Here is a 13,580-nt window from a genome sequence, read left to right as displayed (position 1 = left end):
TGGTCTAGTTCGGTCCAGTCTTGGACCGATTCTCAGCCCTAATTGTTTATACAGGAATGAATATATTGTTTTTTCCTATATACATCTTTATATACACAATGGTATGTAGTTGACCCTTTTAAAGTTTAAAACAGATAGTGCCATCTTGATAAACAACATATTTGGGGTCAATATGCCGTTTTACAGTATGCTGCTTACCTCAACATATTGATTAACATATTACAAAATATGAAGGTTTAGGCTCCGTTTGGCACGACATTTCAGGTAGATTATTTGACCAAAATTTCAGCTACCTGATTTTTTTGCAAGTGTTTTGCAAGTAACTTATTTGGTCAAATAAGGTACCTGAAATAAAATGCTACCTCAGGTGGCATTTGAGAAATCAGGTACCTGAAATGACTTTTTTTTCCATTTTATACCCCTTTATTTTATAATATTAAATAATTTTCATATCCTTTTACGTCATTTTTACCAAAATCAGTTACCTTTTCAGCTAGTTTGTCAAACACATTTTTATATAATCAGTTACCTTATCAGCTCTTAATTTTCAAATTACCTTATCGATTCACCTTTTCGATTTCGATTAGCTTTTCGGTTTTATTCCTTTTTCGTTTTTCAAATTATCTTTTCAAGTAATTTTGTCAAACAGAGCCTTACTTCATTTTACAAAGAAAATTATTAATCTACTAATTATGCTAATTATTCGAATAAAATCTGTCATCTATAATCTAATTTTATAATCTATTTTTGTTGAAATTATTCTGTTGATTACCAAACAGGGCCATAATCTACTTCAGCAACCACTATTTTCCATGATAAGAGTTTCAAGGTCTTTATAATACTCGTTTTACAATGTTTTATGATAAAAATAGTGTAAAACCATTTTATATAAGACTTATTCAAGAAAAATAGTACCGAATTAAGGAGTAAATTTTAAATACTGAAAATTAATAAAGAAGTATCTACGGCAAATCAAGGAATTTAAAATGAAAGATTACGTAATTGATTATATTAGGAAAGTTAATATTTATCTTTTTGTTTTATTCACTAAACACTTGATTATATTCATCGGTCTAAACTCTCTCTAATTCATTACAAGGAATAAAAAATCTCTTCTTAAACGCCAAATTTCTTACGTTAATCTTAACAAAAAGTCTTACAAATGGACTATGGAGATGATAGATTTGATTCAGAATTTTCTGATGAAATTCCAAAGGGAATGAAAGCTTTGGTTGTTGATGTTGACTCAATATCGCTTACAACTCTTGAATCTATGTTAAAAGACTGCCATTATCATGGTTTCATATTTCATATATTTCTTTGTCTTTGTTTTTCTTTTCTTTAGTTAATTATTACCTAATTGTTTTTCAATTGGTCGCACTTAACATGTTATATCTGTCTTTTAAGTTTAAAATGGATCAACTCTGTATGGATAGAGACAGGTTATGGTCTGTTTGGTAACCAGCGGATTAATATTAGCAGAAGCAGATTTAGAAAACAGATTTGACTAGCATAATGATTTAGCGGGTTTGACTAGCAGATTTATTTAGCAGAATTGTTTTAGAGGTGTTTGGTAATTGACAGTTTTAGATTAACAGATTGTTTAGATTCTTTGTAAAATGACAAATAAGGATATGAATAAATTATTTATTAAATATATAAAAGGAAGGTTAGTATTTTTTTAAGGGGGTAAATAAGACAATATTTTTTCTTTCTAATCGGCTAACCTAATATGCTAGTAGGAGCAGCATATTGCAAAATAGCATATTGGACCCCAATATGCTATCAACCAAACTCTCTAATTAGCATATTCGTAAGTCAAACATGCTAAACCTCTCCAATATGCTAAAATTTGGCCAATATGTTATTTACTAAACAGAGCCTATATCTGTCTTAAACAAGGATTTTTTTTTTTTTTTTTTAATTCTAGGGTGTATTTTTAAGTATTTAGTACGGAGTATTTTGATTTTATTTGCAATGATATGTTGCTTAATTTTGAAATTCTAATAACTTAGTAATAAGGGGCAGCAATCACTTCTACTCGGATTAGGATCCTCTCTATTTCTTTCTTTTAGGAAATGGAGTCCTCACTCAATCCCTTTTAATAATGATTTTTCTTTTCACCCCCTTTTTTCCTTTATTCTTATGCTTAAATTGACAAACTTAGATATTGCTAGAATGCGATCCGGAACGTTGATAAGAAATGGTCTCTCCATTTCTTTTTAGGAAATGGAGAGAATATTAACTCTTGCTACTCCTATGTGAACTTAACATAAACATAAAGCAACATGAGAAGAATTCGCTACCCCAAAAATTTATTTCTGTGTTTACCGTCGGCAAACCTATATTTTTGTATGCTTAAATATTTCTTAGTAACTTGATGTGGCCATGTATGTGGGTGTTAATAATATTGTAGTTACAACAACAAGTGAAGCCAGTATAGCCCTGAACATGGTGAAAGAAGACCAGAACAAGTTTGATATTGTCATTTGTAATGTACACATGCCGGACATGGACGATTCTAAGTTGTTTGAGCTTGCGGAACTTAAACCTCTTATAAGTAAGCTCCATAATCATTCATTCCTGATTGACGCGATTACTAGAGATTTGAAAAAAACGTAAAGAATCACTTGAATTAGAAAATTACATGTAAATATTGTACTGTCGCAGTTTTTGGACTGAACAGTTTGTTTTCGACACCTTTATTGGTGCAGTGATGTCCACCAAACTCGATATGAATCTATTGAAAAGGGGGTTTGCACACGGAGCCTGCGAGTACATGCGTAAACCTGTTAGGTTGGAGGAACTTCAAAACATATGGCAGCATGTCATTAAGCGAGAGGTATTCAACAAGAATTCTGCTAAAGGGAAAGGACAAAAGAGAAATGTTTCTGTGAATAACGATGAACCATCTGCTACGAAGAAATCTCGTCTAGTTTGGACAACAGAGTTGCATCAAAAGTTTCTTGAAGCTGTCAATGAGCTGGGAGGTCTTAAAAGTATGTTTTTTTTTCTCCATATGTTTTACCAGGTTTGAGTTTGTTTGAAAAATTGCGGTGGATTAATACGAGTAGAGAATTGATATTACTGATTTGTATGGTAAGTGCAGAAGCGAATCCTACGAAAATACAGAAGCAGATGAATATTGAAGGCCTTACTCGGGAAAACGTGGCTTCTCATCTCCGTGTAATTTCCCTAGACTATTACTATCATTCTTTGTAATGTCATCCTAATAATATATATTAACTTAATCGATTGCTTGATTGTGTAATCTTTATGTTCACAGATGTATTGGAAATATATGAAGCGTGCCGAAAATAGTTCTCTGGCTAGCAAGGAAGCCAACATAGTTACGGCTTCAAGTGGCCAGAATTCTGAGAATAATTTTCAGAATGCAGATCCTTCTGCACAGAACAAACCTCCTGTGTATTATTGGTCAGTGGAATTGCATCTAAAGTTTCTTCAAGTAATTAATCAGCACGGTCTCGAGTTTCTTGACAGTATGTTTTCCTCTCTATTTATTCGATCTCTCATCGATTCAATAGCTGCTAATCTCATTATAATGTTTTGATTATGCAGAAGCTGATCATGAGGAAATACTGAAACTAATGAATGTCCCAAAGCTTGACAGAGAAAATTTTAATTACCATCTTCAGGTAATTTTTTTTCACTTTAAAAATTGTAATTTTTTTTTTTTTACAACAATAAACTGAGATAAAAATTGTAATTTTTGTGGTCCAGAAATATAGGCACTTTATAAAGACAAGAGGGTGTGACCAGAAAGAGCTCTTGGCGAACATGATTTTAGGTTATCAACTCGTAAAAGAGTTCAATGTTCCCTCCGCGAATGTATTTTTTCCACATTCCTGATAGATCGATTTTCCCTGGTCAAGTTCGTGGCGGATTAAACACCACCCTAACAGTTTTGCCTACTGGAATGATGCTCTGAAGATGCTAGCTATATATAACGGCCAATCGGACATGCTTACTTTGGTTTGATTGTTCGTGTAATCGTGTTCATTTGCAATCATTGTACTGATCTTGTGCTTCATTTTAAATAAAAAAAAATATTAACTTAAGGTAATCGGGTACAAGTATAAGATAAATTATTCTCATTATTAGAAATATATATACTCCCTTATTTAAATTTATTTTTATATGTTTGATTAAAGTATATACTTTATATATTGAATAATTAAATCTATAAAAAATGAAATGAATAGATAGATTAATTTTGGAACAAGTGATGTTATTTATTAAAGGTCATAAAGTATTAACCTTCACCTCTAACATTGTATCGAATTTGTATCAGTTTTCTAATTGAGATCAATGATTGATTGCCACTTCTAGGACTTGTTTGGTAACAAATCTTTAAATTTCATGAATTACAATATCATGCACATGTCTGGTTACCAAATTTATGCATGCTGGTTACCAAATTTTTTAAAGTGACTTTTTATAGAATTTAAGTTACTCCCTTACTATGAAAGACACCTAAAAAGCTAATTGACCTAACTTTTGAAGGGACAATTTGAGTTCCTCCATCCTATGCCAAGCCAACTTTCACGTGTTGTTAGTGTTTTGAAAAACTAATTGACCTAACTTTTCTCATGGGCTACAACTTTTAGAATATAAATCACTCATAGATGTCCCATTTATTTTTTAAACCGCGGTAAAAAAAGGTAAATCTAGATAGACTTTGGGTAAACTATGCCCTTATTACACTTGTAATTAAACATTATTACGATACAAATATTAAACACTAGCAAAAGACCTTGTTGAGCAGTAATATCAAGTTGGTGGAGTACGAAAATTTTGGCGCACGTCTCCTTGTCCACGTCGTCCAAGTAGCTAACGTCTCCTGAAAGCCTCCGATGCATGTGAGTTGCGGAGTGACGAAGGCGTGGTGTACTTACGCCACAAGAGCGTAGAAATAAATGGTGGAGGACAGACATAAGGCTGCTTTCGATGGAGCATGAGCTCCTACACCAAGATATGTCCCATATTATTGAAGAAAGAGAGATTGAACTAGTTTATAACCAAGGGGATTACTCTTTATATTGTCAATTGATTTTAGGATGAAACATTCCTTGTGTTGTCAAGTGGTACGTCTTTCCTCCGTTTAGGTGTGACAACAATACCATTCATTCTTGTTACGATTCAAGTTATTTAGTTGAGAAATAACTTGAATCTAAGGGAAACTTGTTGCTCTAAGGTAACATTATCTTTTCCCATTATATTTTGCGAAATAGGGATGTCATACGCGTCACCATATGGATGAAACTCGCCACTCTCAATTATCTTCAAAGACGGCCTAGATGATGGGCTCGGGATAACTAAGTATGGTGAATACGAAACTAGAAGTCTTATGCATACGTTCAAGCCATAACAACAAGGCCATGGCTTGCATGGCGTCATATGGTTCACGTCTTAATTGAAAGATTAACCTTCTGATCAAAAGAGTTGTCTATTGATGTTATGCTCTTTATTAAAACAAAGGCTAATATCCAGCAAGCAGCGAACTCGGCTAACATCGGCCATCCAAAACATAAAATCAATTCCATTGATTTTCATATTTTTTTTTTTACTATATGAGATATAATTTCAATCAAATGTATGACATTCATTTGAAGTGAGAAAGTATATCGTAAAACAAAATACTGTATGTATATATTTTTAAGAAAACTATTTTTGAAATAAAATTTTGAATAAGTAAACCCGTGCAAATTTACATGGCTTAAAATTATTGTATATGAAAAAGTAATAAATTTATCTTATTTACATAACTGAGATGTAATACTTGACACGTTTTGATGTTAAGAAACGAATACTCCCTCCATTCAACTCCACTTTGCAACTTTCTATTTTGCGCACTATTCACAAGCGGACATTCAACTTCAATTTTCTCTCGATACATAAGTGAAAATATATTCATGTGGGATCTTATTTGATTTGTCTCTAAGAGTACATTAAAAATATCTAACTTTTATAATTTTTGCAAATACGCAGCTAATGATATTTATCGTGTAAAAGCTGCGTTAGCAAACGTGATAAAAGAAACTTGTAAAGTGGAGTTGAATGGAGGGAGTATATATCTCTTAAGAAGAGTAAGTGTTTGCAACAAAAATTTCAGAGAAATTATCTTTTATTTTAGGATGGAACAAAATGATTGTTAAAAACAGCAGCAGTATATGGCATTTATCGACAAAGACGGAAAAAAATGCGGAGGGGGTGCAATGGAGGAGTATGGAAGGGGTCAAGGGACATACACATCATGTGCATCCGACCCAACTGCACGTGATTCCCATCCCCCTCTCTCTAACTTATCCTTTTTTTTTCTTTTTTCTTTTTTCTCTTTTCTCTTTTATCCTCCATATTGTTCTTTTCCTTTTTTCTTATCAAATAACTCCATCTTCTTTGGTCACTTAGTGCACCGGACACAAGTATGTCGTACAACTATATTGCTCCCACCTATTCAATTATTCATTTTATTTTAATTATAATAATACGTAGTTTTTGTTTATGAAGAACAAAAAAAAAAAAGTAATTACATATTTAAGACGGAGAAAATGGATGATTATTTGTAAATATCTTTATTTTTATCTATTACTAATAGTTAATAATTTTAAACAAACATGTAAAAAAAAAATGTATATATCTATTAATAATTCTAAACAAAATTCACAATAGTTTAGTTTTAACGTAATAAACAACTTCTATGTAAAAAGAAGGTGTACTACCACTCCCAAAAAAAATAATAGACAACAATGAATATTCATAACAGCCACAAAAATAAACTTTGAAGAGACGGTCTCGCAATAAATTATTGAAAGACTAGTTTATCGTGCCCCTTTATAGAGTTTTTTTGTACCCCTTTTATTATTTTTCGTGACTCAAAATGTCACTTTCATTTGGTACATGCTTTCATAATAATCGTACGCTTTCATAATAATCGTACCTATTTTATCGTATGTTATAATCATTTTTATTATTACCTCTGTCTACCTCATTATATAGCATGCGTACCTATTTTATTAATTTTTGTAGCATTTTTCCATCAATTTATAATTGGTCTCTTAAAAAACCTACTCTTCACAGAAATAGAACGACTCCTACATAAAAAAGAGTCGGGTGCAATGTTACTCCAAATTGTACTATATATGCCGCCCACCGCCCATGTTAAGTGTTATTAAAGGATAACAATACAAAGTATTTTATTCCCTCTCTTACCTTAACTTTATCCGTAAACAAATAATAAAATATCAGTGAATTTTTCTCATAATTAAGCTCTTTAATATGGCGCAAAATCGCTCCAATCCAATCTATTGGTAACATTTTCTTCCGAGTGGTCTTCGAGACGACACTTTAACCGTATCTTTCTTCATTTATACACTATTTTTTTCAACAAAAAATATAATTTTATGCTAGAGTTTTTCATTGCAAATCCAAATATGTTAGTTTCATCTTTTAAAGTTTCATAATTTTTTCGAATTTTATGGTCTAATTTTTTTTTACAACAATAAAGCAATTTATAAGTCTAAAGTTTCATCTTTTAAAGTTTTCCATAAGCATATTTATTTAAAAATATTAGTCTTACAAGACAAACTATGAGGGGATTGATGCAAAAAATGGACAAAAACACAATCATACAATAATAATATAAAAATATTCACAATTGAGGAAAGCAATGACGAATTATTAGACTGAAACAGTGAAACATTACCCTATTTAGAAGGGTATTCATCACTAAATGAACCGCCTTTATCTTTCCCTCTTTAGAAAACCTTCAAAACTACGCTTTGGTCTTTAATCATAGATTTCCTTGCATGTTTTACTACTTAAACTAGTTCTGTAAATTAATTTCTGGGTTTTTTTATTTTTCCAAGAATTATTGGGAAAGTTCTTAAGTGGTCCCCCTTATTTTCTGCTAATTATAGGGAGATCCTACAGCTGACAGAGGTATGGGTACTTGTTCAATTCGTCTGTAGCTTGTAATTTTGATTTTTTAGCAAGTGGGTTGAATTGGGTTTTGCATATAATCTCGTACTTACTCCGTCTCAGTCAATAGTTATCTATGTTTTAAATCGCAACTACCCGTTGCGACAAACAGACAGACCAGAGTATTTATTCTGAAAGTTTGCATTTTTATTACTGTATAGGTTGTTTTTTGTTGGGAATTTTGCAGGTCAAGTACAAAGCTAAAAGGTTTGATTATGATCTTTACTCTTTTGTTAATATTTGTTGTTAGTATTTATCTTTAATTATGCAATTATGTGAATAATTAAGTTAAATTCAAGCTTAATGTTCTGAAAGTTTACTCATTTTGCTGAATTTTGCTTGGATGTAGCATTGTGTTGTTATTTCAGTGTCTACAATGTGTTTCTTGGTGTCAAATTTGCTTGTAAGTACGCCCTCCGTCTCAATCATTTGTTTACCTACGATTAATATACCCATACCCATCACAGAAAAAGGTACAGAAATGATCGAGAGACGGTCAGACGGAGGGAGTAGTTTATTTGGTTATTGGTTTTAGGTTCTGTAGTCCTGAACGGCTGACAGTAATGCAGTTGAATTTTGTACTTTCAATCTTTATGAAATGAAAATTTGTCAATTTGATGTTGAAATTTTTGTTGGACCATGTATCCTCCATGTGATCATCTTGAAAAGATTGAAGAGATTGTAATGACTGGTACCTTTTCACTGAACTTTCAATAACTGTTTGTGTGATTCGGTTCCGGAAAGTGGGGATCATGATCATGACCTAGCTGTACTATCTAGGGTTCATATTTTTCCACTTTGTTAATTAGTAACTTAATGTGTGCTAAATGGTGGGTGGGATTACCAAGTAAAAACTTGTGTCTATTTCATTATAGCCACTAAATTTGGCCAAGGGAGTAACAAAAGTCCGAGGTCTCAACTCTCAAGTCCTCACAGGTTCGATAATTCTGCTGTATAAATGATTTGCTATCGCTTTCTTATATATATGCTTCCTATGTGACTAAATTTTTTTCTGATTTTGCTATAAAAGACCCTGCAGGTTTTGATGATATTTCCGTATAAATGCTTGCTATCGCTGTCTTTTGATTTTTCTTGCTTATTTAAACTGTAATTATCCGCCATCTCTGTCTATATTGTCTTATCTAGTTCAGGCGTGCAGCTTATTAGATTGTCAACAAAATGGCTTCGCCACCACAAAGTCAAAATTCCAGCAATACAGGCCGTCCTAAACACAGGTCAAGGATCATCGCTCAGACGATTCAAGACGCAAAGATTCACGCAGATTTCGATGATTCCGGTACTGGATTTGATTACTCGAGTTCTGTTAGAGGTAGCACCAGTGGCAAAAATCAATCCCTAAAGTCCGATAAGGTTACATCATCTTATCTTCAACAAATACAAAGAGGAAAACTCATTCAGCCCTTTGGATGCTTGCTAGCCCTTGATGATAAGACTTTTAGGGTGATTGCTTTTAGTGAGAATGCCCCCGAAATGCTCACAATGGTTAGTCATGCTGTCCCAAGTGTTGGGGATCTCCCAGTTATCGGGGCTGGAACCGATATAAGGACTATATTCACTGCCCCAAGTGCTTCTGCACTTCAGAAAGCACTCGGGTTTACCGATGTTTCTCTTTTGAACCCAATTTTAGTTCATTGCAAAACATCTGGAAAACCCTTTTATGCAATTGTACATAGGGTAACTGGTAGCTTGGTCGTTGACTTTGAACCCGTAAAGCCATATGAAGTTCCAATGACTGCAGCCGGAGCCCTGCAATCGTACAAGCTTGCAGCTAAAGCGATCACCCGGTTGCAGGCTTTGGCTAGTGGAAACATGGATAGGTTAGTTGATACCATGGTTCAAGAGGTGTTTGAGTTGACAGGATATGACCGGGTTATGGCTTATAAGTTTCATGACGATGACCATGGGGAGGTTGTCTCTGAGATTACAAAGCCGGGTCTTGACCCTTATCTGGGTTTGCATTATCCTGCAACTGATATTCCCCAGGCAGCACGCTTCCTATTTATGAAGAATAAAGTCCGCATGATATGTGATTGTCGGGAGAAATTTGTGAGAGTGACCCAAGATGAGAACCTTTCTTTTGATTTGAATTTATGTGGGTCAACTCTTAGGGCACCTCATGGTTGTCATGCTCAGTACATGGAGAATATGAACTCCATCGGGTCTTTGGTTATGGCTGTTGTGGTTAATGACGAGGATGATGAAGCTGATGGCGGGTCTGCTCCTCCACAGCCCCATAAGAGGAAAAGGCTTTGGGGTTTAGTTGTATGCCATCATACTTCACCTCGGTTTGTTCCATTTCCTTTGCGCTATGCTTGTGAGTTTCTTGCTCAAGTATTTGCTATCCATGTAAATAAAGAACTAGAGTTGGAAAACCAATTTCTTGAGAAGAAGATCCTCCGAACTCAGACTCTATTATGTGATATGCTTATGCGTGATGCCCCTCTGGGGATAATCACACAAAATCCAAACATAATGGACCTTGTTAAGTGTGACGGGGCTGCTCTTTTGTACAAAAATCAAATATGGAAACTCGGTATCACTCCCACCGAATACCAACTACGAGATATAGCCGTTTGGCTTTCCCGGGATCATGAGGATTCAACCGGGTTGAGCACGGATAGTTTGTATGATGCCGGATACCCAGGTGCACTGGGCCTTGGTGATGACGTTTGTGGTATGGCTGCTGTCAGGATAACCTTAAATGACGTGCTCTTTTGGTTTCGCTCCCACACTGCTGCCGAGATCAAATGGGGTGGGGCAAAGCATGACCCGGATGAAAATGATGATGGATCGAAAATGCACCCGAGATCGTCATTCAAGGCTTTTCTCGAGGTTGTCAAGAAGAGGAGTATGCCTTGGAAGGATTATGAGATGGATGCTATTCACTCCCTGCAGCTTATTCTGAGGAATGCTTTCAAAGATGTGGAAGCTGCTGATTTGAATACATCTGTCATTCATTCTAAGATTTCCGACATCCAAATTCATGGATTACGGGAACTTGAAACCGTGACTAGTGAGATGATCCGAATGATTGAAACTGCCACCGTCCCCATTTTAGCAGTTGATTCTGATGGACTTGTGAATGGCTGGAATACCAAAATATCTCAACTCACTGGCATTCCAGTTAAGGATGCTGTCGGAAAACATATTGCATCTCTTGTTGAAGACTCTTCAATTGATATTGTCAAACATATGTTGCAGTTGGCACTCCAAGGTATTTCTAATTCTCTACTTATTTACACATTTATACTCCATTACAGATTTGTGAGACGATCTCATACAAAACTAACCGCTCAAGAAATAAAAATAAAGCCTGATCACATGTTTGTGCCGGACGTACAGTTGGTTGTATAATCTTGTTAGTCTTTTCACATGTACTAGTTCAAATCTATTACTGATAGCTTGTTTTTGTTCTGTAACTTAATCAGGTGATGAGGAGAAAAATGTTGAATTTGAGATAAAGAGGCATCAGTCAATGACGGATTCCGTTCCCATAAGCTTAGTAGTGAATGCTTGTGCAAGCAAAGATGTGGATGGAAATGTGGTTGGTGTTTGTTTGATTGCTCAAGATATAACAGGTCAAAAAACAGTCATGGACAAGTTCACAAAAATTGAAGGTGATTACAAAGCAATCATTCAGAGTCCAAACCCTTTGATCCCGCCAATATTTGGAACCGATGAGTTTGGGTGGTGTTCAGAATGGAACAATGCAATGGCTAAACTGACAGGATGGAGCCGGGAGGAGGTGATAGACAAGATGTTACTCGGGGAGGTTTTCGGGACGCATAAATCTTGCTGTCGCCTTAAAAACCAAGAGTCGTTTGTACATCTAGGGATTCTACTGAACAGCGCCATGAGCGGCCAGAATCCTGAGAAACTTTCCGTTGGGTTTTTTACACGTTCTGGAAAGTATATAGAATGTCTTCTTTGTGTGAACAAGAAATTGGATGGAGAAGGTTCGGTCACTGGTGTCTTTTGTTTCTTGCAGCTTGCTAGTCATGACTTGCAGCATGCACTCCACATACAAAGATTAGCGGAACAAGCTGCGATGAAGAGAGCAAAAGTGTTGGCTTATATGAAAAGACAGGTTAAAAATCCTTTGTCCGGGATAATGTTCTCTGGCACGATACTTGATGGTACTGAGATGGACGAAGACCAGAGACAGGTTTTGCAAACAAGTGCTCGATGTCAGGGCCAGCTTAACAAGATCCTTGATGATTCCGATTTGGATAGTATCATTGACGGGTATGTCAACTTACTTACCGTCTATCATTTGTGTTACCTGGCCTGGGACTCTGGGAGTATCTTTATAGGCATGAAGTAGTGATTAATTTCTCGTGTTCTGTCTGTTTGGATCACTGTGTTGTTGCAGGTACTGTGAGCTGGAAATGGTCGAGTTTGCGGTGCAAGACATACTAATCGCTTCCATAAGTCAGGTCATGGTAATGAGCAATGAAAAGGGGATTCAAGTAGCCAACGACTCTTCAGAGGATAGTCTGAAGGAAACCCTATACGGAGATAGCCTTAGGCTTCAGCAAATCCTAGCAGATTTTCTCTGGATTTCGGTGAATTTTACACCTGCTGGAGGTCAAGTCAGAATCATAGTTAAACTAGTAAAGGATAAGATAGGAGAATCGATTCAGCTTGCAAATCTCGAGTTCAGGTAATGCATCACACAATTTTATGAAAAAATTGGTACTGATATTTCAATTTTTTAAAAGGAAAATTACTAATGAACCCTTGCACTCGAATCCTCATTGATCAGGATAATGCACACTGGCGGGGGGATATCAGAAGAATTGCTTAGCCAAATGTTCGAGAGCCAAGGAGATGCCTCGGAAGAAGGCATAAGCTTGGTAGTGAGCAGGAAACTGGTGAAGCTAATGAATGGAGATATCCAGTATCTGAGATCAGCTGGCAGCTCGACGTTCATTATTTCCGTTGAACTTCCCATAGCTGACAATTCTATGTGACGGGTTTTAGCAAAGAGCAAAATAAGAGGAATTTTTATGGTTTGATTAGTTTGAAGCTTTGATTTCTCTACCCAAACAAATAAGGTCTTTTCAGGTTTCAGTTAATTGTAACATGTAAATATTGTATGAGTCTTGTTAGTTGGCCAAATTTTGAAGAGGTCAATAGGCCACATTCACCTCGGCATTTACGTCACTCGGATATACTATCAAAGCCAAGTGTGGAGACGACTTGAGCTCAAATGGGAGTAACGCGAAGACAAGGCCGCCTATGGCGCTGACCGCTTAGTCTAGGTTTCCTGTTTTTTTTTTTTATTGTTTTTTTTGTGAAAGACAAATCTGAGTACCTTTGTGGTGATGTTACAGATTTGCTATAGTAGTCTACTCAAAAGGTTGAAAGTGGATCTCTCTAAAACTTGACATGATAGTACATCAGTCTAGTAGGCGATCCGACATGGTTCACGAATTTGCATTTTTACTGCAAGAATACCGATGAGAATTACATTTCGTCTCATAAAAGCAGATTGTGTCATGAGTACAGGACTTGCAAGTATCAGCAAGAAACACAAACCCCCGGTGAAAACAGATGCC

General features: G+C 35.4%; 2 protein-coding genes across 11 annotated transcripts; both read left to right on the top strand.

Moving 5' to 3' along the window:
• Positions 1-260: 260 nt before the first annotated feature.
• LOC141621118 (two-component response regulator ORR23-like) lies at positions 261-4,118 on the top strand. 2 transcript variants are annotated; one of them, XR_012532105.1, is made up of 7 exons: positions 261-386; positions 2,417-2,560; positions 2,715-2,999; positions 3,110-3,186; positions 3,287-3,466; positions 3,580-3,656; positions 3,742-3,848. XR_012532105.1 is itself a non-coding variant. In XM_074437818.1 (7 exons), the coding sequence occupies exons 1-7, from the start codon at positions 356-358 to the stop codon at positions 3,868-3,870; spliced, it is 957 nt and encodes a 318-aa protein (XP_074293919.1). In that variant the 5' UTR covers positions 261-355; the 3' UTR covers positions 3,871-4,118. The 2 variants fall into 2 exon arrangements, 1 of the variants encoding a protein (XP_074293919.1); XM_074437818.1 differs by having other exon boundaries at positions 3,287-3,500; positions 3,742-4,118.
• Positions 4,119-7,188: 3,070 nt separating this feature from the next.
• On the top strand, positions 7,189-13,168 carry LOC141622117 (phytochrome A1-like). Of its 9 annotated transcripts, none has more exons than XM_074438164.1 (6): positions 7,189-7,959; positions 8,160-8,205; positions 9,158-11,233; positions 11,448-12,264; positions 12,392-12,682; positions 12,785-13,168. In XM_074438164.1, exons 3-6 carry the CDS (start codon positions 9,178-9,180, stop codon positions 12,990-12,992), a joined length of 3,372 nt encoding a protein of 1,123 aa, XP_074294265.1. In that variant the 5' UTR covers positions 7,189-7,959; positions 8,160-8,205; positions 9,158-9,177; the 3' UTR covers positions 12,993-13,168. The 9 variants fall into 9 exon arrangements, with proteins under 9 accessions (XP_074294265.1, XP_074294272.1, XP_074294267.1 ...); XM_074438166.1 differs by having other exon boundaries at positions 7,229-7,959; positions 9,150-11,233; XM_074438165.1 differs by having other exon boundaries at positions 7,244-7,959; positions 9,145-11,233.
• The last annotated feature ends 412 nt before the right edge of the window (positions 13,169-13,580 follow it).

This window comes from Silene latifolia, chromosome X, assembly GCF_048544455.1.
Source record: "Silene latifolia isolate original U9 population chromosome X, ASM4854445v1, whole genome shotgun sequence".
Taxonomy (NCBI): Eukaryota; Viridiplantae; Streptophyta; class Magnoliopsida; order Caryophyllales; family Caryophyllaceae; genus Silene; species Silene latifolia.
This window is presented reverse-complemented; position numbering and strand designations above follow the sequence as displayed.